Source organism: Miscanthus floridulus, chromosome 2 (genome assembly GCF_019320115.1).
Source record: "Miscanthus floridulus cultivar M001 chromosome 2, ASM1932011v1, whole genome shotgun sequence".
NCBI classification, from domain to species: Eukaryota; Viridiplantae; Streptophyta; class Magnoliopsida; order Poales; family Poaceae; genus Miscanthus; species Miscanthus floridulus.
In genome coordinates this window covers 166,872,803-166,897,353 of record NC_089581.1, presented here as the reverse complement: position 1 = coordinate 166,897,353, position 24,551 = coordinate 166,872,803, and the positions used below count along the sequence as shown (strand labels likewise).

Here is a 24,551-nt window from a genome sequence, read left to right as displayed (position 1 = left end):
CTTGGGGTTGTTTGGCAAAGGTGAATGTGCCAATAAACAAAAAGTGAAAACTTGGACCAAAGACCGTTGATTGTGTTTTTCTTGATTATGCTATTCACAGCGTGGGTTATAGATTTTAATTATAAATTCTAGTGTTCTTGAAATGGTTGTTGATACAATCATAGAATCTAGAGATGTTATATTTTTTAGAATAAATTTCTCATGAAAAATGCACCTAACACGACTAGTCATGAATTTATAATTTCCCATGAGCATGAAAATTTTACTCTGATAGAACAAACTGAGGAACCCTATATGCAAAATCCTGAGGAGGATGAGACTATAGTCACTAGAAAAAGTAAGAGACAGAGGACTGTAAAGTCTTTTGGTGATGACTATATTGTGTACCTTATGGATGATACACCAACGGATTGAAGAGGCATATTCCTCTACTGATGCTGACTTATGGAAGGAAGTAGTATGGAGTGAGATGGATTCTATTATGTCTAATGGAACTTGGGAAATAGTTGATCGTCCCTATGGGTGCAAGCCTATAGGGTGCAAATGGGTGTTCAAGAAAAAGCTTAGGTCTGATGGTACTATCGAGAGGTACAAGGTAAGGCTTGTGGCCAAAGGTTATACTTAAAAGGAAGAGAATTTCTTTGATACTTATTCACCGGTTGCCCGATTAACTACAATTCGACTTTTGTTTTCCTTGGCAGCCTCTTATGGTCTTATCGTTCATCAAATGGACATTAAGACAACTTTCCTAAATGGAGAGTTAGAGGAGGAGATCTATATGGATCAGCTGGATGGGTTTGTAGCAAATGATCAAGAAGGCAAGGTGTGTAAATTATTAAAGTCATTATATGGCCTAAAATAAGCTCCTAAGCAGTGGCATGAGAAGTTCGATAGAACTTTAACATCTGCTGGCTTTGTTGTGAATAAAGTTGACAAATGTGTGTACTATCGGTATGATGGGGGTGAAGGAGTCATTTTGTGCTTATATATTGATGACATACTGATCTTTGGATCTAGCCTCAAAGTGATTGAGGAGGTGAATGAATTTTTATCTAATAATTTTGAAATGAAAGATTTGGGAGAGGCTAATGTTATTCTTAATATCAAGCTTCTGAGAGAATGTGATGATGGGGTAACTCTGTTATAATCCCACTATGTGAAAAAGGTGCTGAGTTACTTTGGGTTTAGTGACTGTGAACCTGCTCCTGCACCTTATAACCCTAGTGTGCTATTGAGGAAAAATCAGGGAATAGCAAGGGATCAATTGAGATATTCCTAGATCATTGGTTCGCTCATGTATCTTGCTAGTGCAACAAGGTCTGACATCTGATTTGTTATAAGCAAGCTAAGCCGGTTTGTGTCAAACCCGGGAGGTGATCATTGGCGTGCTCTTGAGAGAGTGATGCGCTATCTAAAAGGTACTATGAGCTATGGTATTTGTTATACTAGACACCCGAAGGTGCTGGAAGGCTATTGTGATGCCAACTAGATTTCTGATGCTGATGAGATTTTATGCCACAAGTGGATATGTATTTTGGCTTGGAGGTGGTACTATTTCTTGAAAGTCTTATAAGCAGACTATCTTAACAAAGTCTACAATAAAAGCAGAACTCACAGCATTAGACATTGTTGGCTCTAAGGCCGAGTGGCTTCGTGATCTCCTTAGGGATTTATCGGTTGTTGAAAAACCCATACCAGCTATTTCTATGAACTACGATAACCAGACTGTAATTACAAAGGTTAACAGTTCTAAGGATAACATGAAGTCTACAAGGCTGTTAAGACACGACTAAAATCTATCAGAAAATTAAGAAACTCTAGAGTAATAGCGTTGGACTATGTTCACATATCTAACAATATGACAGATCAATTCACTAAGGGTCTGTCACGCAATGTGATAGAAAGTGCATCGAGAGAGATAGGTTTGAGACCCATATGAAATTTACTATAGCGGTAGCCTGTTCTATGAGATCAGAGATTCCGTGAAGTAGGATGGTGAAACAAGCTAGTAGTAAATTGTGAGAAAAGATCCTTAGTAAGACTCATTTCTGATGCATATCTTTTCTTTCTGTAAGGCAGGTTGATTTTTACCTTAATGTATTATAAGTGGCTTGCTAAAGCAAAGATGTTGTCCTATAGAACATCTTTTGAGGAACACAACTATATGAGTTAGACTGCTAGTCACAGTTTATGAGATTTGGGTGATCTCTAAATACTCATGAAAGGCACTGGAGTATGACCTATATGCTTCAGATAGAGGGGACGCCTTTTGCAGCCTAGTATCAGCTAAGAACTTTAGTGACATTCACCTCACACAAAACTATCAATTCAAGGCTTAGTCCATTGTTCAGTTGTGACTGAGTAAAACTATTGCTCTAGATGGATGTTCAACTTAACAGTCTCCATCGAAACACTGGTATATAAAACAAATGTGGTTCTGACACTACTTTGTTATAAACCCTAGAGTTTGGTGGGGATTGTTGGATATATTATGGGCTTGGCCCGTATAATATTTAATAAATCAAATAAAACTCTATGGTATGTAATATTACGCGTTGTATGGTTTAATACCATATGGGATTTTGACTGAACGTTTACTCAGCTTATATGGTTGAAAATTATCCATCTTAATTGAGAAGCTGAGAAAAGGACAAAGGAGTGCCACACGTGTGCGCATGGCGTCGCCGCCGCCGCCGGCCGGGCCGGGCTGTGGGCACTCGCGCGGGCCGATCCGAGGCCATGGGCGTGGCGTGGCGTGGCGAGGCAGGCGGGCGGCGAGCGAGCAGGCGGGCGTGGCCAGATTTTGCCACTTAATCCACATAATCACGGGAGTTTCTCTCCTTTATGGTGGAGGCGAACTGATTGCGCCAGTTACCGTCTCTTTCGCTCTCCGTCTCTTGGGATTCTCCGTTGTCTTTCTCTCTTCTCGTCGCAGCCATAAATCTGCAGTCCTCCGTCAGTCCACTTCTTCCGCTTTGCTTCCAAGAGAGACCACATCTCAGCAACTCTTTGGCTTTTCCCGTCCCGTACCTCTACGCGCACGGAGGAGCGGGAGAGCAGGTGTCTCCGGAACCCTCGTCCGCCTGTGAACCCTGCATGGGGTGTGCGGCGATTAGGTTTTTGAGGACCGATTCTGCGACTGCTCGCTGAACACGTCCCCATCTTCTTCCTATGGATCGCTTGCGGAACCTATCTGGTGACCGTTCGTGGGACTACACTGCGAACACCATCCTGCATCGATTGTGGTCCACGACTTCGAGCAACGCACTATGTCGACTAGTGCGAATGGAGCCTCCGATGCCCTCGGCATGGGACCCTCCGCTGGGTATAATCTCAACTCTGTGTTTACCGCATTTTGTGTTCTTACTGTATCGATCTGTATGTCATACTTACATGCTGTAGCGTTTGTCAGTGATATACACATGCACATATATGTCGTCACAAACCTTCTGATGTTTTATTTCTGGATTATATTGATCATGAAAATGCCTAATTATCTAACAATGTAGCGTTTGTTAGTAATATACACATGTACATATATGTCGTCACAAACCTTCTAATGTTTTATTTCTGAATTATATTGATCATGAAAATGCCTAATTATCTAACAATGGTCCCACGAAGAAGAATGTTGTTTGCAGATTTGTGCACATGTTAGACTACTTGTTGGTAACAAATATGTTTACCTTTATTATTTATACAGTAAATTAAAACTATATTTAATATTTTCTATGTGATCACGACGTAGCGTAGCTTTCGCTGTACTGTTTATCTGCTATAGCTCGCAACTCCTCCACGCTTGCGCATGCATATGCTAAATTTTAGTTAGAAGATATAACTACAAAAAGTTTATGGATAAATTAAATTTTGCTGCTAGTCAAAAATTGGGTTGGGGAACACATTGTCCACATTGATGAGGATGTGCAGACTTTGAAAACCTGGTGGGAGAAGTCACTGCAGGGGAGATCAGCAGCACAACAAAAAAACATTGGCAGCCATGTTGATGTACTCAACTTGGAATATATGGAAAGAGCGCAACCGGAGAACCTTCGAGGGGACAACGAGAACACCGGTTTTGGGGCTAATCAGGAAGAACTCGGTCTCTTCAATACAGCTACCGGGAAATTAGAGTTGCCACCATGAGTATCCTCTTACTTATCTCTATGTTCTTGAGTTTGAGTGGTCTTAATAATGTAATAATGTAACTATTGTAACTGCTTTGCTTCTCTCTTATATGATATAGCAGTGATCCTGCTAATTTTTCAAAAAAAAAAAATTGCACACACAACTAATTAAGCATCTGTGGTTGACTTAGGCCCTGTTCGGTAGGGCTCCTCTCCAGTTCCAGCAGAGGAGCCCTACCAAACGATTTAGTAGGATGAGCCAAGTTGTTTGCAATCGTTTTTAATGCAAAAAAGATAAGTCATTGTGGCTTCTCCAAAATAGCTCCGACTCTTCCAAAGAAGCCCTACCAAACAAGACCTTAGATGTAAATTTAAGACTTATTTTATTTTAACAATAGTATATAGATATTATTTAGCTACAAATTTAATAGGGCTAGATTTTGTTATCTTTTTTAGGGAAGAGGTTGAAGATTCAAATGTAAATTTACGGAACAACTGGATTATCTTTCATAATGAAGGATGTGGATACACGTCGCGGTTAGTTTAGTTGTTTTATAATTGTAGAGGTGGATACTATAGGTAACGACGATTAGAGTCTATCAAACTGAAATGAAGCTTAACCGCTGTCACCGTAACAGTGTAGGTAGAGCTATTCGGCTTATGGTTTCTGCGGCTGATAAGTCAGCTGAAGCTGATTTGTTATGAGAGAAAAACATTGTTCTATGGCTGATAAGTTTAAGCGAAAAAACATTGTTCTATGGCCGATAAGTTTAAGCGAACAGAGCATAGTTACTGTAGCTGATAAACCGGCTGAACCTCTAAGGACTGGGAACATAATCACTGAGGTGACAGGCATAGTGTCCTTGAGGCCGGATGAACCATCTGGCACGTGGACCCTCGTTCGTTACAGCCGTCCTTTCAAGCTCACCCCACGCCCAACCACCGTTGATTGGCCGCCGTCGCACCCTTTGCCACGCACTCACACGGACACGTACGGGCCCTCAGCTCTTCCATTCCACCCGGTCCATCCGTCGCGCGCCAGGAGCCCAGGAGCAGCTAGCACTAGCAGCAGCGCCGTGCGCCCGTGCCCGTGCCCGTGCCCGTGCTGTACCCCTATATAATCCCTCGCATTCAACGCGCCTCGGCCTAGCCAGCTCCACCGACACCGCCGCCGCACGCCCGACGACGACGACACGCCCGCGCACCCGGTGAGCTAGCGAACGCCCGCCACACAAACACATACGGATACAGTGCGCTCGCGGTATGGGGGTGATCACCGCCGGGGAGGCCGTCTGCAAGTCCCCGGTGCGGACCTCGATCATCGTCAAGATGAACGCCGCGTTCCTCGCCTTCTTCCTCTTCGCCTACTTGGCGCTCCTCCTCCACCCCAAGTACTCGGACATCCTCGACCAGGGCGCCACCTCCCTCGTCCGCTGCACCTTCCGCGACTCCTGCCCGCCGCCGTCGTCCACGACCCAGCTCTCACGGAAGGTAAGGTGAGTCAGTGTGAGTCCACTGGCACGACGTACGAGCAGTGGCGTTCTTGCATGCTCCGAGCCGGCCGCCGGCCGGACAGCGTCAGAAACCAGAACTATTATTTACCCGGCCGTCTCCCTTGAGACCTTGCGCTGACGATCGACCGACACGGCGACACGCTGTCGTTGCGTGCAGCTGGGAGGCGTGGCGGCTAACAAGGTGGCGGCGGCGGAGCGCATCGTGATTGTGAACGCGAGCCGCGCGCCGGCCATGTTCGACGAGCTCCGTGGCCGTCTTCGGATGGGCCTTGTGAACATCGGGCGCGACGAACTGCTGGCGCTGGGCGTGGAGGGCGACGCGGTGCGCGTGGACTTCGAGCGCGTCTCCGAGACGTTCCGGTGGTCGGACCTGTTCCCGGAGTGGATCGACGAGGAGGAGGACGACGAGGGCCCGTCCTGCCCGGAGCTCCCGATGCCGGACTGGTCCCGGTACGCCGACGGCGGCGACGTGGACGTGGTGGTGGCGTCGGTGCCGTGCAACCGCAGCGCGCCCGGGTGGAACCGCGACGTGTTCAGGCTGCAGGTGCACCTGGTGGCGGCGCAGGTGGCGGCGCGGAAGGGCCGGCGCGACGGCACGGGGGCCGTGCGCGTGGTGCTGCGGAGCCAGTGCGAGCCCATGATGGACCTGTTCCGCTGCGACGAGGCCGTGGGACGGGAGGGGGACTGGTACATGTACAGGGTCGACGTGCAGCGCCTGGAGGAGAAGCTCCGCCTGCCCGTGGGGTCCTGCAACCTCGCTATGCCGCTCTGGGGATCAGGAGGTGCGTTGTTTCCGTCTACTTCATGCATGCTCAGTCTCCATGACCTTTGCTGCTTCATGCTTACACTTGCACAGTTGAACTGCATGCAATTCAAGGCAAGCATGTGTAGTTGCACCTGTAGTCCCGTACTAACTAACATGCTAGGCACAGCAGCAGTACGAGCAAGATAGATACTATGCGTGTGAGTTGAGGCCGCCCATCTCACTGAATTATTCTCCGCACCGACATGTTGTGATCTATCGAGAAATTAAAAGAAGACTGAGATAGCATCAACATAACTCTCAACTTAATATTATCACTTGCGATTTGTTCAAGGAAAAAAAGAACAAATATGCGTATAGTACCTTTTACATAAACTACTGGTTTGACCACTAACATCTTCATTATAAGCCGGCTTATCAGCCATGGTATAGAGCCGGCTTATCAACCATGATACAGTATTTTTCTCTCCTAACAAATCAGCCATACAAATCAGCACAAACGGCTTATAGACCAGCCGAACAGAGCCGTACTGATGGGAAATAAACAGGGGTTCGCTCAAAGAAAAGTAATACTAAGAACAGCAATTAGTGTCGGTTCTGTTAATTCGTGAGAATAAATCCACGTATAGTATTCATTATTGATAGTGGGAGGATAAGAGAGCATTACTGCATTAGCATATAAATAATAATGTCGAGAACATGCATGTGCTACAACACGTACTGTGTGTGTTAGGGACATAACGTGCCACCTAATGGAATTATGTTAAAGCTCTATGTATACAGCACATATACAATCATCGAGCTAATAAGATAGATGCTTGCTTATCTGGGCATATATGATCAGTAGGGACGGGCGATGCAATGGGGTGTGTACAATCTGGTCGGGATAGATGTGTGGCAAAAGGACACGATCAAGCTAAAGCTCATGATAATAATTCAGGCATCGATTCTTACCAGCACTCAACGGTCTCCTTTATTTTATTAGAGAAAAAAAATATTTAATTAGTATAACCCCCCATTCTTACCTAACTTGAAAAATCTTGGTGGGCAATGTTCGAGCTAAGGGCCTGTTCGAATCCACCCAACTAAAAGCTAAACTTTAACCAGCTAAAAGTTCTCCTAGCTAAATTTTAGTTTGGCTGTTTGGATCCTCCAGCTAATAGACTCAGCTAAACTTTAGCCGGGTTTAGCTACGTTGAAGTAGCTAAACTTTAGCTAGTTTTTAGTTGGGCCGTTTAGATCTCTAACAGCTAAATTTAGCCGGCTAAAGTTTATTTGGTGGATCCAAATAGACTCTAATATGGGCCACGACTATTGCTAGACTAAGAAGAAAGGAAGAGTAATGATAGATCTATCAGTGTCACTAGGGTAATCCAAAGCAGAGCCCCAAAATAAACCTGTCCTAGTGTCCTTGCAATAAGCAGATAGCTGCTAGGCCTACTAGGTCTGAGCCTTCCAAACCACCAATTTCAGCTCCTGCAAGAACCTGACAGGAGGACGCCGGGAATAACAAGTGTTTGCGTCCAATTTGCGCATGTAATTAAACCAGTAATAAATATATTAAACTCGAGAAAAAGGAATTTGGAAAATATACCGTGGGATGTATACTGGGTCTTTGCCTAACGTGGTTGTTGGAGGCCTTTCATCTCCACCCGTCTGATCGACCGATCAATCGAGCACACACACGGTGCATGATGGCACGGCGAATACATCGACACGACTGATTGAACTAGATTCGATTGGTGAGCTGCACCGGTCGGGCAGTGCTAGCTGCTCTCTCCGGGTCTCGCCGGCTTTGAGACTTTGGGCACGCACGCGGCGGCGTGCGGCGGCTCCTAGTGATACTTGCATGCTACTGCATTCTACCAGGTGGATCACCAACCGTAGGCAGAGCAGAACGCACGCCGCAAAGTTTATCTATTCGTGGTTACTTGCGTTGGTCGATTATATGTCGTCTCTTTATTTATATAGTTTGGTTTTGACTTGACGAACACTTCAATCTATCCACCAGCAGAACTTTCTTTTGGGCGCTAGGATTCGCTGGATAGAGAAATCAATGTATAGTGTCAATTGGTGACATGTTTTACAACTGACTGAACTGTCTAGCGATTGCTATATAAAGCGAGGTTTTTTTCCCCTGAAAGAAATAAAAATTATAGATAGTGTTTGCTAGTTGTTGCCAATCCCTATCACAGTCACAGCATGAATTATTGATTATTCAGCTTTTCAGATTTCTTCTTTAAAACAATAATTAAACTTGTAAGATTTGTTTGATGAGGAGATTCATAGCAAAATGATGATTGGAGTGAGGAAAATGCATCGATATCCTGTTTCTTTATTATGCTCGTCAGCAAGGGATGATTTTATTTATTTGATGAGGAGATTCTGGCTCATACAAAAAAATGGGAGTAATAATACATGAATATTACATGCATGCGCATGGAAAAATTAAATTAAACAAGCACGTGCACTGTATGCACAGGGATCCAGGAGGTGTTCAACGCGTCGTCGGAGCTGGCGACGTCGTCGTGGTCGGACGGGCGTCCCCGGCGCGAGGCGTACGCGACGGTGCTGCACTCGTCGGACACGTACCTGTGCGGCGCGATCGTGCTGGCGCAGAGCATCCGTCGCGCGGGGTCCACCCGGGACCTGGTGCTCCTCCACGACCACACGGTGTCGAAGCCGGCGCTCCGCGCGCTGACGGCGGCCGGCTGGACCCCTCGCCGGATCAAGCGCATCCGCAACCCGCGCGCGGCGCGGGGCACCTACAACGAGTACAACTACAGCAAGTTCCGGCTGTGGCAGCTGTCCGACTACGACCGCGTGGTGTTCGTGGACGCCGACATCCTGGTGCTCCGCAGCCTGGACGCGCTGTTCGCTTTCCCGCAGCTCACGGCGGTGGGCAACGACGGCTCCCTCTTCAACTCCGGGGTGATGGTGATCGAGCCGTCGGCGTGCACGTTCGACGCGCTCATCCGGGACCGCCGGACCATCCGGTCGTACAACGGCGGCGACCAGGGGTTCCTGAACGAGGTGTTCGTGTGGTGGCACCGGCTTCCGCGGCGGGTGAACTACCTCAAGAACTTCTGGGCCAACACCACGGGTGAGCGCGCGCTCAAGGAGCGGATGTTCCGGGCGGACCCGGCCGAGGTGTGGTCCATCCACTACCTGGGGATGAAGCCCTGGACGTGCTACAGGGACTACGACTGCAACTGGAACGTGGCGGACCAGCGGGTGTACGCCAGCGACGAGGCGCACGCCCGGTGGTGGCAGGTGTACGACCAGATGGGGGACACCATGCGCGGGCCTTGCCGCCTCTCGGAGCGGAGGAAGGTGGAGATCGCCTGGGACAGGCACGTCGCCGAGGAGATCGGATACGCGGACCAGCACTGGAAGATCAACATCACGGATCCAAGGAAATGGGACTGACTTTCGTTTGTCTCCTATGTATATGATCGACTACGTACCTCCATCGCCTGATGGTACATACATACGTACACGTAGCTGAGAGCGAGATAGGGCTAGGCAGGCTCATCGAGCTCCATCGCCACATTTTGCTTCGTGGGTTACTTCAATTTCTCTTTGTTCATACTTACACACGTGAAGGGGCCAGGGGAGTATGCACATCTTGGATTGGTTGGTGACTTGGTTCTCATTGGTGGAATAATGAATAAGCTCAGTTCCAGCTTCGAGCTAGGTGTGGTTCGTGTCCAGTCAAGATGTCTGCAACTGTACCTAGGATAAGATTTGGGTAGGGCCAAATCCAATTGGACCTTGCCATGTGCGTTCTTTGAGGTTCAACTTCCATCGTCCTTTTTTTGTAAATACTCAACTTTCACCTTAGGTCTCGGATCCCTTCTACGTTTAGGTCAGCCAACTTTTCCAACAACTTCTATAACATTCTTCTACAACACATCCCAATAACTTCTGTGCTTAGGTCTGCCAACTAGAGCAAAGTAGTTCCCCTGCAGTAGGCCTGTTCAAGTTTGGTTTGAAACTGCTCAGACCGTCAAACCGTCCTAGACTGACCCGCAAAGCTGGTTTCAAACGGGTTGGATCAACCCGTCGAGAAAACCACTGAACTTGTCGAGAAAGCGTAGGTGGCTGGCACGATGGGCAGTTGGACGATAGCAGCGGCGAGAGCCAGGCAGTGCGGCGGAGTGCAGCCAGGCGCCGTGAGCCGTGAGGCAGCCTGGGCGGTGGCGGCACAACAGCGGCAAGGCTCCCACGGCAGCGGCAGAGAGATGCGCGTGTGGTGCTTTGGAGGGCGCGTCGGGCCAATGAAAAGCAGCAACGTGCGGGCTGGCCGGGCAAGCGGCGTCTGATGGTGGCAACGTGGCGTGCAGTCACAGAGGGGAGAGCACATTCGGAGAACAGAGAAGAAAACGATGGAAGCAAAGCCGCAATGGAGGTGGTAGCTAGAATTTGGGAAGAAGAAAAACGCATGGAGCCATCGACGAAGGGGTCTGTTGTTGTCGCCAAAATTGGCCAAGCTAGACATTGGGAGTGAGATGGATGCACTGCTCGAGGCGGACCCGAAGAAGGTCGAGGTGGTCGGTGTGGGTTGTAGCTGCTCGTGGTGCCTGCCAACTGATTCGACGAAATTAAGCGCAGGATGCCCATGGCGGGGTGGATGTTCGAGTAGCAGTAGCGGCGGCGGTGGCGCTTGACGACAAAGCCATGGTTTAAACCGCTCCAACCATCAAAACTAAACCACCTAAAACTATCTCCAACAACAACATCCAAAATACAAAAGCCATTTAACGTTTGAGTAGTGCTACAGCTAAAATGTTCGATACTCATTCGATATCTTCTCCAACAACAGAACCCAAAAAAGAATCATTTCTGTAAATAGATTTTCAGGAGAGAGGATATTCATATTTGGGTTATGTCTCTCAAACAATCCAAAATAAATCTCCCATATAGGTACTCTGCTGGAGGCTAATTTTAGATCTTCTACTACCCATTTTGAATTTAGATACTATATAAGTCATCTGTTGGAGAGAGTCTAACCCATAGTTGTATGGGTTGGTTTTAGAGAACTTTCACCGTGGGTGCCACTAGTGCGTCTGGATCTGCCAACGTGCACAGACCTGGACTAATTAAATTATCTATGAAAAATTCGAGACAATTTCAAAAACTTTTCCTAGTGTGAACCTGTAAGATTATTTGATCGTTGGAATGCTTTTTTTCATCTTGGATCTCAACTGGACTTCTCCACTTTCAACAAATAGCATGTTCTCTTGTTGGTTTCAGTCAGCTCAACCAGCCAGCCAACAGTGTTTTTCTCTCACAATAAATCAGCACCAGCTAGCTCAAACCAGCCCAGAAACCAACCAGCGAACGAGGTGAAAAAAAAAAACAATTGGACTTCCCGTTTGTATTAGATTGGACTTGTGCTTGTCTTTATCACTGGCAGCCCCAGGTCGTGGCCCAAAATGCACCGCTCGACCAGCACGGTCTGGAGAATCCAGTTTCTTTTTTTTTCCCTCCATGGGCCGATGCGGGCCTGGCTTTGCGGTGCACGGACAGATTTGTTGAGCGTGCGGCAACGAACCTCTGTCCCGTAGTCTGCAGCGCGTTGCCCGTTGGCCGGCGAAATACCGTACCTCGTCGGTTACGGAGGAGTACTTCACTTCACCGCGCGTCGCCGTTCGGTCAAAAGGGACGCCGGAACGCCAGGTGTGCACTGTCAGATGATGAACCCAGTAAGTTCCATCGGCGCCGGGTATACTCAATTCGACACCAAACAAACGTGGTCTCAGCCGCCCCTGCCCTGAAACGGACTCCTTCAACCTTGCTATATTTGAGCACAACCCAAAACCAGCCATAGTCCGGCCACCGCCGCTTCCGCTCGTCGTGCAGGATGCCTGCCATGCATGCATGCGGCGCCCGGCCAGGGGCTAACCCATAAACATTTCTGGCATCCCTGGCTGGCCCCCCCTTTCTTCGCGTCTTCTCCTTCGGAGCGGAGCCTCCCCTTCGCGGGTGCTCCATCGTCCTCCTCCCGATCCTAGCATGTCATTACGATGCCAAGCCGCATCCCATCGTTCCCCTTCTTCCTCGCCTTCCTCGTCGTCACCGCCGCCACCTTATTCCCCTCCTCGTCCTCCCAACAGCCGCCCGCCGCGGCCGCCGTGCCACAGCCCAGAGGGTTCTACATAAGCTGCGGGTCAGACAAGGACGTGCAGGTAGGGAGCATCAAGTGGGCCAAGGATGAGGGCTTCACCGCCGTCGGCAACGCCTCCGCCATCAACAAGCCCCATCTCCTCCCCGTGCTCGCCACGCTGCGCTACTTCCCGGACGCCACCGCGCGCAAGTACTGCTACCAGCTCCCCGTCGTCAAGGGCACGCGCTACCTCGTCCGCACCACCTACTACTACGGCGGCTTCGACGGCGGCAAGGAACCCCCCGTGTTCGACCAGATCGTGGACGGCACCCTGTGGAGCGCCGTCAACACCACGGACAACTACCGGCGCGGCATGTCCACCTACTTCGAGATGGTGGCGCAGGGGCAGGGCCGGACCATGAGCGTGTGCCTGGCGCGCCGCCCCGACACGAAGTCCAACCCCTTCATCTCCGCGCTGGAGGTCATCGACCTCGCCGACTCCATGTACAACACCACGGACTTCGGCAGGTTCGCCATGAGCACCGTGGCGCGCAGCCGCTTCGGCAGCAAGGGCGAGATCGTCAGGTACGCCCGCCCGTTCGCCCGTTCGCCGCCGTGCGCGTGAGGCCGGCCGGCCGGGGAATCCTGACGTGACGTGGTTGGCATTCTAGCTATCCAGATGACCCGTACAACCGGTACTGGGCGCCGTTCGCGGACGCCAACCCCATGGTGGAGAGCCACTCCTCCATCTCGCCCGACGACTTCTGGAACCAGCCGCCGGCCAAGGCGCTCAAGGCCGGGGTCACCACCAGCCGGGGCAAGAAGCTCACCGTGCAGTGGCCCACGACGGAGCTCCCAGCGGCGACCTACTACGTGGCGCTCTACTTCCAGGACTCGCGCACCGCGAGCCCCTTCAGCTGGCGCGTCTTCGACGTGGCCGTCAACGGCAAGGACTTCTTCCGGGGGCTCAACGCCTCCGCGGCCGGCGTCATGGTCTACTCCAGCATGATGCAGCTGTCCGGGAAGACGGAGATCCTGCTCACGCCCAACGAGACATCGCCCGTCGGCCCGCTCATCAACGCCGGAGAGATCTACCAGATTGTCCCGCTCGGCGGCAGGACCGCCACTAGAGATGGTATGCATGCATTTTTCTCGCATCAGCTTCTGTCAGTCGCGTTCGGCCTGTGAGATAAAAATGTCTGGGCGATGAGAAGCTCTAGGATTTTCCATTGTGCAGTGGTTGCAATGGAAGATCTCGCAGCGAGCCTCAAGAACCTACCTCCGGACTGGGCTGGAGATCCTTGCCTGCCACAGCAACACTCTTGGACTGGGGTTGAATGCTCCCAGGGGTCACCCATGCGCGTCTTGTCACTGTAAGTATTCAGATTTCAATGACAGACGTATCCAATCGATTGTCAATGGTGTTCAAACTGTATTTTGTTTGTTTTCTGGTTAAATTCGGCCACTGCATTGGTATTCATCAGTTCTCAATAGTGCTCATCAATGTGTAAAGAAAAAGAAAATAAGGGCTAAATTTGACCAATGCATCGGTGTTCTACATCTTGTCCTGATGGAAGAACGCCATTACAGTCCAGTAAAAACAAAAGGCTAGAAAAATGTTGATCATTGCTGTGTTAATATGACCGGTTTTCTGCAATACAGGGATCTAAAAAATCATGGTCTTTCAGGATCCCTTCCCGACAGCATTGCAAATTTGACAGGGGTGAAAACCATGTAAGATAGACACAAAACTGATCTCTCAATGGTATGAGCAGACTGGATGGACGATCCTTCTAATGCCTTGTAAATTGTGACTACAGCTATCTCAGTGGTAACAATCTCTCAGGCCCCATACCTGACTTGAGCAGCATGCACACCTTAACTGCCGTGTAAGCTAAAGCATACTTGATTTGTTTTGAACATTCATTCTGCAGATTTTACTAACCATGATAAGCTTTTCATCATTTAAAAAGGCGCCTTGATAGCAATCAGTTCAGTGGAACGATCAAACCATCAATGGAAAAACTAGTCGATCTTAAGGAGCTGTTAGTACTCGATATCTCATTTCATAATGTATCTCAAATAATATCTCCATACATTCTTTGCCTAATGCATTTTCTCAAAAATGGCAGATACCTGAACTACAACAATCTCACGGGCAAGATACCAGATGGTCTGAAAAACAAAGCTGGACTTGATTTGAGGTGTCAAGAATGTGAATCAATTTATTAGGTTCTTCGTTTTGTCATAAACTGTGACTACATCTTTTGCATGAATAACTTTCAGAACTGAGGGGAACAAATTTGAATGAGGCTGACAAGAAGGAACCTTGATGCCTCAACATGATACTGCACCCATGCACACACAGTTCAATGATGAAGGGAGAGGACTGAAGGCTTGAAAAGTTGTAGGGTGACATTGATGTCTGATGTATGAGAGCTCAAGATTGATTTCATATCTAGCATACCTTTGCGCCGTCTCTGTCCTATTGTAGTTTTATTGTACATGTTGGCATGTTACATCAGGAAGCATCAATTTAGGGACAAGTATTAGGTGAAAGAATCGTTCCTAAGTCACAAAGCCATGCATTTTCTGAAACTTCCAGTAGGACAGCAACATGCAGTGGCCAGAAAATAGCTAATAATGCATTTTGCAAGTTATGACTTCTGCAAATTAGGAGTCTCACTAGTAGCACCGAATAACAACAGACATACAAATAAAATACATACTAGGGCAATTCTGATAGATATAAAGCCTAAAAATACCCAAAAGCCCACTTTCCACCTCCTGCTAAGTAAGTACTTAGTACGGCTGTCACGTGATGCAGTCACTCATCTAGCTCACTGCCATCATCAGAAGCTGCTCGGATGATATACACCTGGGAGACGAATTCATTAGTGAATGAGTACTGAACATTATAAAGGAAAAAAAAACATGCTTTGAGCTACACGTTATTCAGTATTGCGCTGAAAGCATACAGTACCTTGAAGGTCGTGGGCTTAATCAACTGAAAAACAGCTGCATCTCCATCCTGAATCCCATGGCATAGTGCAAAACCAGCCCAACCGCCACTTAGCCCCTTCTTGTAGGCAAGGTAGTTGGTGTCGAATTCTTCATCCTTCTCATCCAGCAAGGTGATAATGGCGTCTTGCTTCGGCATGTAAGTGTCACAGAAATGGCTCGGGAGACCCTTTCGATCATACATACAGAAAAATCAGCACATGGCATGAGCTAAGAAGTTGCTAGGGAGAGCAAACGGTACAGAGCTGAGTACTCACCAGCCAAAAACCTCGAACCACATGTGAATGCAACATTGCCTTCACAAAGGATGGGATTTCAGGGTCAAGTTGTGATTCTAGCTCCTCGGCCTTTCTTGTTGCCTCCAACCTAGCTTTCATGGAAATTGTTCCGCGTGTTGCCAAGTAGATGAGGTCAGCTGGTTTTCTAGGAGACCTATGGAAGATACGGAGGAAAAGGTTTGTTACTTAATAGGAGCAGAACATATGTTTATAGCTCCTATGGTCATACTAGGCTGCTATTAAATATCCACATACCTTGTCATTCTATCTGCACTGTGTGGTGCTATCTGTTGACAAATACAACTTTTCAGTAAAAACAAATGGTTCAAATTGATCATGAGTTCATGACATGGATGCTAGGCAAAATGGCACGATGTAACATGTTCTTTATTGTGCCATGTTACATTACAGGATGATTATCACTTATCAGAAGAAACATTTGTAAAGAAATGCCTTTTAAAACGATTTTATATTTATATAAAGAAAACAAAACAATCTGTTGCGCCAATAAATCTTGAACGGTACAGTGAACAGATTGTGCTTAACTGCTTACACAGTTACACTACATGGGTTGGTAACTTGGTACACACCACAAATGTTTCAATTTAATACGAGCAGAGAAATGAAATGTTGCTCTGTTTCCGGTGGAAAGAAATGGGAAGCCTTGAGCCCGAAATAAGAACTACCATGTTGAGCAAATGAGCAGCCACACAAACACGTCTGGAAATAACTAAAACAGCGAAATACTATGTGCATTCATTTGACCCCAAAAGGAAAACGGAGCAATCAAAAGAAGACAGATACCTCTGCGTACTTGACTTCAGGGAGTTGCGCAAGCCGGCGGGACCTCCTGGGAGGCGAGGGAACCACGACCGCCTCCTCAATGATCCTGCGCCTCTTCGGCTTCTGCTCCGCCGCATAAAACAAAGGGTCAGTCAGACAAACGGCGGCGCATATAGCAGACGAAGACGAACGAAGGAAGCAGCAGAAGCGGGCGTGGCATCACACCAGGGGGGAAGGGGTCTTGGGGGCCTCCTTGATGACGGCGGAGAGGTGGCGCAGGTTGAGCGCCTCCATCTTGCGCTTGTTCTCCTGCACATTCCGCTCCCGCGCCGCCTCGTACGGCGACATCCCCTGCGTCTCCGCGGCCGCCGCCACCATCTCCCCCACCCCTCCCGCTCGACCTCTTCAATGAAGTGGGGGATCAGGTGTGTGCCGTACGCGGAGGGAGAGAGAGGTGGACTAGAGGGCGGCAGGCGTGTGGACTAGAGAGGTTGGGGAGGGTTTACGGGGAGGAGACGGCGTGTGGTGTGGGTTTTGAAGGCAGAGCAGGGCAGAGAAGGGAGGAAATCGACCGTTGGAGGCAAGACGTTGGGTGAAACGGTAAATTCTGACGCACAAAGGCCTGGCCGCATGGGGGAAAACACGGAAAATTGTTCTGTGGCCGTGTTCCTCGGGAGAAAGGTGGGGGAAAAGGCCGCGAAAGGAGGAATTCTTTCCCCGGCCCATACGGCACGCTCGGCCGAGTCACTCTTAGGAGCCCGTTTGGGCAGCAGACTACGAAGAACGTGGGGAAAGATGAGTTTGGGCTGAACGTGGGGAAAAGACAGAGAACTGTGGACACATATGCGCATGATATTTTCCTAAAAAAAACATATGCGCATGATATACGTTAGGGAATTCTTCGGACACCGGCGTCCGTCCGTTCGCGTCGGATCGGACACGGTTTCCATTCCGCCTCGTCCCTCTCTCTATCTTTTCGCTACGTCTCATCTTCCCCATCTCCAGATATCTCTCTTATGTCTGTTGGCAGCAGCATAGCCCGTGCAGCCACCGTTGCTTTCTTCCTCCATCTAAGCCGATGATGTTGTCTCCTTTCTCAGTTCACGTAGTGTCTCCCTAGCCTCTTCCTCAACCCAACGCTGTCAGGATACGTCGACGCGCGTTGTCCCTGTCGATGGCGACTAGGCGCAGGTGCCGGGGCGCCTCAGGTCGTCTCCAACCGAGCAAAGGGGCACCCACGAGCACGGCCAGTGCTGGTGGTGCTGACACGCCGCTTTCTCCTGGCCTCGTTCTGTCCTTCCTATGTTGCAAACGTATGCTTTAATTGTGGCAGTCATTTTAGAGGTATGTTGCAAGTGTTTCGTATATATGTTGCAAATATAGATCTAGATAGTGCATATATTGCAATGGCTATACACTATGTTGCAAGCGTCGGTTTCAAATGTTTCATCTTTTTTTAGATGTATGTTGCAAGTGTTTTTATTTAGATGTTACGTATGTTTCATACATATGTTTGCGATTGTTTTTGTCAGGATGTTGTATGTGTTGTAATGGCTTTTCAAGTGTTTTTATGTGTTTTCACAAGTGTTCAGACGCATGTTCAAGTGTTTCATCTCTATTCAGGCGTATGTTCCAAAAGTTTTATCTAGATATTTCAAAAACAGATCGGGTATTATACATGTTGCAATATGACTCATATGCCATAGCCGCCTGCTGCTGCTGCTGCTAGGGCGCCGTGCATGCGTGTGGGGAGCAGAGGAATAGAGCGTTGTGCGGCTGTGGATGCAGGAAGCGGCACGAGCGATCCCTCGCTTGGTGCGGACGTGCAGTAGCCATGGGTGCACGGACGTCCAGACGCTAGTACTGCCCTCGGCGTTAGCGTGTTTGTGTTTACTCCTGATTCTAAAAGCAGCAGCCACACAAGACCTTGGAAGATTTGGGGATCCATCTTGAGAGCTCCGATCTGAAGTTTCCTCAGTTCCAAGCATAGTTCGGTGCTTTAACCGCTTGATTCCTATGCAATCAAGATCTTGATGATTTGGGGATCAAAACCGGCACAAAGGAAGCTGTGGTGCAAAGGATTAAAGACTGTTTGCTCTGCTCAGTTGCTAACTGCGCTAATCACCCTCTCCCTCTCCGTCTCCCACTATCAAGCTCGTTGTGGGCGGTGGCAGGTAGAGTATGCCACGTAGCTCGTTGGCAGAGGTGATCTTGAGCTAGGTAGCAGAGAGCTTATTTTGGGTATCAGCAAGTTCAATACCGTTGCTTTCTCCGGCATTTACCCAAACGATATTCTACAACTCAGAGCAATTCTTTTGTGCACATAATATTACAATCGGAAGCTTATCACGAATGTAGAAAAAAATCAAGAAGCATCCAAACAGAGCCTGCGGAGCCAAGAAATCGAAAGAAAGAGTGGATCGGAGCGCCGCGTACGTGATAAATTGTACTTATCCGTTTGTCCTCACCGGTTGATTGGAAGACCAAATTAGCAGGCTGGGACTTGGCATTGGCAAGTCATCTCATCGATCAGGGTCTAGGCTTTGTAGGCTGAGGGTGGTCCTTGTCTGGCGGCTGCTTCTATGAGGTCATATTTCCTTTCACTTTGGGAGATACCACCTACCCGGCATGTTCTAATAGTAGTAGTGTTGGGCTTGTCCTAAATATAGTAGTTCATTGGATCTGATAGGTCCAGTTTATTACTATAATTGAAAGAATAGAGTGAGGAATGATGAGCTATTAGGCTAACCCTAAATTAGCCTATCTTCCATCAACAGGAATCACTCAAGAAGGGGAGTAAGCTGCAATTCCAGAGGCATTACAAGAAGAGGTTGTGTGACTGATGACTGTCCTGGATTCCTTTTATCTCTGATAGCCAATGAATCAATGAACAGAGAGAAAGTTCAAGCAGCCTAAACTAGACCAATATCATATCACATGAATGCACTCCCCTTATGCCGAAGACCCCGTAGTTGCTAAGGAAGGGCATTGGCAAAGTTAGCATATGAAAGAACCGATAGTAAACTTCCCATACTGAAATCGCTTAGTACTCCAAGTACTCCAACGATAACTCGAACTTGCTCGAAGACAGAGGCCAGGCAGGAAAGACTCCTGTTTCCTATTCCATTTTCTCCTATCTAACTGGTGCAACTCCGGATGCTTATGCAATTGGCACGTCTGTAACAATTTGTTGTCAAGCCGGGGATGGCCGGACCGGGGATTAATCAAGCATTTTCTCTCCAAGGAATACAAGTAACCTAGCTGGATAAGCTAGGAGCGGATCAAGACAGTGGACTGTCAACTTACCGTGCACGAGTTTAATTCTCCTTTCTATGCTGAGAGAGAAAGGAAGTTGCAGCTCTACTATTCTCGATAAGAGCAATCCCAAGAGCTCTGTCACCTATGTCATATGCATGTCATACGCATATCGACTAGCTCAGTTAACATGTAATTTGTAGTATATGTAATTTTTTATAGATGGTTGAACAAAATGATTGTGTGAGCTATTAACTTGTTAATTTAGTTCTTTTGTAAGTTGTTTTGTGTTATTTCTATGATCATGAATGATCGAATTATAAATCTATGATGTATTGTGGTTTGTAAGGTATTGTATATTGTCTTAATAAACTCTATGTAAGTGAGATTGATATATTTGCTTCATGTTTAGCTATGAATTTATTATTTTATATCATTGTGATTTTATTATTTGATCTCTCTTGAATATACCCGATGGGTACCCGCCGGGTATGGGCGCGGGTACAATGTCTTACCCGTGGGTATACTCGCGGGCGGATAAATGTTTTACCCGCACTTTGCCTGACTCGCTGCCATCTGTAATAATGTTGCTGCAAAACACACGTTAGTTATAATAATTGTGTCATCATTAATCGCAAAAAACGAATTAGGAGTCTAGATGCTTTCATACAACAACATATCTATGCTAGGATTGGAGTTTATGCCAATAGATAGAGTAAAGACACATCGAGAGAAGTGAAAGATCTTAATGACTAGAGGGGGGTGAATAACCTATAAAAATTTCTACAATAGCACTAAGCCAAGTGGTTCGATAAATATGAGGCGAAGCAAGTGTTGCACTAGGCTACTAAAAATGCATGCCACCTATCCACAATTCTAGTTGTTATGATCTCTAATTCACACAAAGCCTAAGTCACTACTCTCTAAGTTAGTGAGCTCTCAAAGACTAACTAAAGAGCCTCACTAACCAAACTAACAAGACACAAGCTAGCTCTCAAAACTAGTTACACTAAAGAGCTTAGCTACACTAGAAAAGTAAATGCAAGAGAGATAGTAAAGTTTATACCACTATGGCAAGAGATAATCAATCAATCACAAGAGAATCCCAGAGACAATGATGACACAATGATTTATCCCTGAGGTTCACTTGCTTGTCGGCAAGCTACGTTCTCATTGTAGCGATTCACCCACTTGGAGGTTCACACGCTAATAGGCATCACACGCCTAACTCGCAATCGGGTGCCGCACAACCAACACAAGATGGGGATTCACAAGCTATGAACAATCCATTAGAGTACCTTTTGGATCTTCGCCGGGGAAAGGTCAAGAACCCCTCACAATCACCATGATCGGAGCCAGAGACAATCACCACCCTCCGCTCGACGATCTTCGCTGCACCAAACCGTCTAGGTGGCGGCAACCACCAAGAGTAACAAGCAAATCCTACAGCGAAATACAATCACCAAGTGCCTCTAGATACAATCACTCAAAGCAATGCACTTGGATGCTCTCTAATCTCACCAAATGATGAATCAATCAAGTAGGATGAGTAAGAGAGGATTGGCTAGGCTCACTAGGGTGTATTCTCAATAGAAATGACAAAGATAGTGAGCCATGGCTGGTTACCACATTTATATAGGGAGCCCCAACGAATAGAGCCGTTGGCCCCCTTACTATGCTGATTTTGGGGCGGCCGGACGCACCGGTCACCATGATCGGACGAACACTCACCAACGTCCTGTCACTGATCTCCGTCCACGTGTCCCCCGCGTTCAGCGAGCGTCGCGCGATCCCAACGGTCAAAACAATTGCGCCAACGATTAAGTCACGACCGAACTCACCAGAGGCTGACCGGACGCACACAAGCAGTGTCCGATCGCACATGCACTAGCGCCCCTGAGCCACTGACCAAACACGCCGCGCTACCACCTGACATAGCGCCACCACAGAGTCAGGTCGAGTCCAGTAAGATTCCAGAGAGGAGTTTTTGTGACCGGACGCGTCAGGTCAGGCATGACCGGACGCGCCTCTGCGTCCGATCTCCTATGGCCAACTCTGCGCCCTACGTCATCATACGTCAGCTATGACCGGACCAATGTCCTACGCGTCTGATCACCCCCAAGCACCAGCGTCCGATCGAGAGCCAAGCCATGCCCTTCACCAAGCACCACTGACCGGACACACACGTCCAGCGTCCGGTCCTACGTCCGATCGCAGAAAACAGCGCCTCCTTAACTCCAACTTCTTCACCACTAAGTGTATCACCTTGTGCACGTGTGTTAGAAACTTTTCACAAATATTTTCAAGGGTGTTAGCACTCACCAGAATCTAAATGCATATACAATGAGTTAGAACATCTAGGGGCACTTTGATAACCGCATTTAACGATGAGTTCCACCCCCTCTTAATAGTATGACTATCTATCCTAAATATGACCACACCCACTGGATGTCTTGATCACAAAAACCAAAAGCTCCTATGAAATATACCTTTGCCTTAAACTTTTTATTTTTCTCTTTCTTCTTTTCCAGGTGCATGGGCCACGTTGGTCGCAAACGCTCGCGCCTGTCTACTAGTGCCTGCGCGTGGGCCTCCACGATCACGACGACTGTGTCCCGCCAAGGCGAGGACGAGCCGAGCCCACCTGTCGCGCCTCGTCTCTATCTTTCTCTCTTTCTCCCTCCGCCGCCGCCGCCGCCATCAATTACCCTGCGAACGATCACCTTCATTCAATTCATCGTATCCACGGCTTCACCATCATGTCCTCTCGCTGCCCGACCCTACCCAGCCTTGAAGCGCGCACGGTCAAGCTCCAATTTAGAGTTTCTCCCGCCGCCATGCCGATAAGGCCGCGTCCGGCCGTGGATGTGGTCAGCCCTCCTAGTAACTAATGGGTGATTCCCACTTAATAAAGGGAATATAGTTTACTCAATCATGTGTAGCAGCACTCTCCTTACTCAATCTAATATAGCAAATTTGAAGGGAAAGGAAAAAGGAGATCTAATAAAGAGCGCGAGTAAAAATAGACTTCCGCGTGAGACAGTGGCGGAGCCATCGCTGGGGCTGGCCAGGCTTCAGCCTGTTCGGCTGGGCTTATACGATCATATACGATCGTGGATTATAAGCTGGAATAATATTTTTCTCTTACACTAAACCAGCCAGCAGTAAATAATCATGCTTGTTCATAAAATTTAAAAGAAAATTTCCATCGTATAAAAAACATTGTAATTAGCTAGTTAAATACTTTTACATAATAAAGATTATAAGGTATTTTTACATAACAAAGATTATAAAGAGCTCTTAAAGGATTCTGGCTCCGCTAATGGCACTAGAGCGTCTCCGGTTTTCTCCTCGTTGCTTTCCTCTACAGTCCACTGTCCACCAACAAGCTAGACTTTCGCATGATGTCGTCGAAGCGACAAGCTAAAAGCGCCCATTTGTTTTAGCCATTTTTACTATAGACAGGTTGTAGCATTAAAATCCAAAAAGCTAAAACAAACAGGATATGCATGGCTACCAATCCAACTTCCACCAACTTACATTAGATTTGTGGGTCATCAAGTGACCAAAATACCCATTGGAGTTTTGAATGAAGAAACTATACTTGCATGTGCAACCAAACTGCATACCTCATGCACAGGAAGTCAGGAGTGAGAGGGACTACAAAAATCCCCATACGTTTATTGTGTTATAAAATATCCACCCTCACACGGTTCAAGTTACCAAACAACACCTAAATCTTCTTTTCTAACAAATCAGCTCCCACCGTCCGGAGCTGAAACGAGGCCCGTGTCGCTCGTTCTACGTCTTCAGTGTACTGATCAGTGGTGAAAAGAAAGAACAGGAAGTTTGTAGCGGCCGAGCTTGCTGCCGTAGTGCCGTGCCGGGATGTTCTCGCTCTCGCACTAGCACTCGCCGTGGTTGATCTGGAGTAGTAGCAGCCGTGGGCTCCCTATCGGTTGGGGGTTGATTGGGCCCCTACTACCGGTAGTAATGTGACATATCGGCTGAGGCGGATGCTGTTGACATGAAAATGTAGTGATCAACACACAGTAAACCGAAAGATCTGAGTAGAACGAGACCAGAGATTTGTTTGGCTTCAACACAGAACCAGCCGATTTTGAAAACCCAACGACGTGCCAGTAAATTTGACATGCAATTGACAAGGAGAGAAAATCTTATCAGTAATTTAAAGTGGAACATGTCGGCGTTGCACCAAACAGTTCCAAATGTATGGCTAGATAGCCGATTCAATGAGGCTATCGACTAAATAGTCGATATCCAGCGTATCCATGAAACGAAGATCTTTAAATTAAGGATTATTGGCTAATATTAAACGATAATGATACGAATCAAAATAATCGATGCTCATGGAACATCAGAAAGCATCATCGGCTAAATGGAACATGATTGATATAAAGCGTCGAGCCGATAAGTTTGATAAAAAGAATATAGCATGCGAATAAATTGACTGTCTAATATAAATAATTTTATAAATAGTTTTGAGTATAATATATTATCATCAACAGTGAGGTTGGATCGAATCGATGCAGCTATGATAATGATAATAAACTAAAGCCAAAGAATCTATAAAACCATCTATATGTTGACAGATTCATGAAAACATGATATATGCGTGAGAGTATAGGCAAATCGGCTAAAATAGCCGATGCAGTGTTGTTTGCTGAAGAACTCGCCGAGATC

The 24,551-nt window shown here is 47.5% G+C and overlaps 3 protein-coding genes across 5 annotated transcripts; 2 read left to right on the top strand and 1 right to left on the bottom strand.

Moving 5' to 3' along the window:
- The first annotated feature begins 5,262 nt into the window (after nt 1-5,262).
- On the top strand, nt 5,263-10,191 carry LOC136535608 (UDP-glucuronate:xylan alpha-glucuronosyltransferase 2-like). Of its 2 annotated transcripts, none has more exons than XM_066527925.1 (3): nt 5,263-5,615; nt 5,796-6,420; nt 8,884-10,191. In XM_066527925.1, exons 1-3 carry the CDS (start codon nt 5,388-5,390, stop codon nt 9,828-9,830), a joined length of 1,800 nt encoding a protein of 599 aa, XP_066384022.1. In that variant the 5' UTR covers nt 5,263-5,387; the 3' UTR covers nt 9,831-10,191. The 2 variants fall into 2 exon arrangements, with proteins under 2 accessions (XP_066384022.1, XP_066384023.1); XM_066527926.1 differs by having other exon boundaries at nt 5,494-5,620; nt 8,884-10,189.
- Nucleotides 10,192-12,358: 2,167 nt separating this feature from the next.
- Nucleotides 12,359-14,971, top strand: LOC136535609 (putative leucine-rich repeat receptor-like serine/threonine-protein kinase At2g14440). Of its 2 annotated transcripts, XM_066527927.1 has the most exons (8): nt 12,359-13,095; nt 13,182-13,645; nt 13,748-13,883; nt 14,173-14,244; nt 14,331-14,399; nt 14,484-14,555; nt 14,643-14,714; nt 14,797-14,971. In XM_066527927.1, exons 1-8 carry the CDS (start codon nt 12,431-12,433, stop codon nt 14,819-14,821), a joined length of 1,575 nt encoding a protein of 524 aa, XP_066384024.1. In that variant the 5' UTR covers nt 12,359-12,430; the 3' UTR covers nt 14,822-14,971. The 2 variants fall into 2 exon arrangements, 1 of the variants encoding a protein (XP_066384024.1); XR_010779021.1 differs by lacking the exons at nt 14,484-14,555; nt 14,643-14,714; nt 14,797-14,971 and having other exon boundaries at nt 13,731-13,883; nt 14,331-14,398.
- Nucleotides 14,972-15,082: 111 nt separating this feature from the next.
- Nucleotides 15,083-17,083, bottom strand: LOC136535610 (B3 domain-containing protein Os03g0184500-like). Its single transcript, XM_066527928.1, has 6 exons — nt 16,818-17,083; nt 16,614-16,715; nt 16,065-16,096; nt 15,789-15,963; nt 15,494-15,700; nt 15,083-15,388 (listed from the first exon to the last, which is right to left on the bottom strand). The coding sequence occupies exons 1-6, from the start codon at nt 16,968-16,970 to the stop codon at nt 15,338-15,340; spliced, it is 720 nt and encodes a 239-aa protein (XP_066384025.1). The 5' UTR covers nt 16,971-17,083; the 3' UTR covers nt 15,083-15,337.
- Between the last annotated feature and the right edge of the window lie 7,468 nt (nt 17,084-24,551).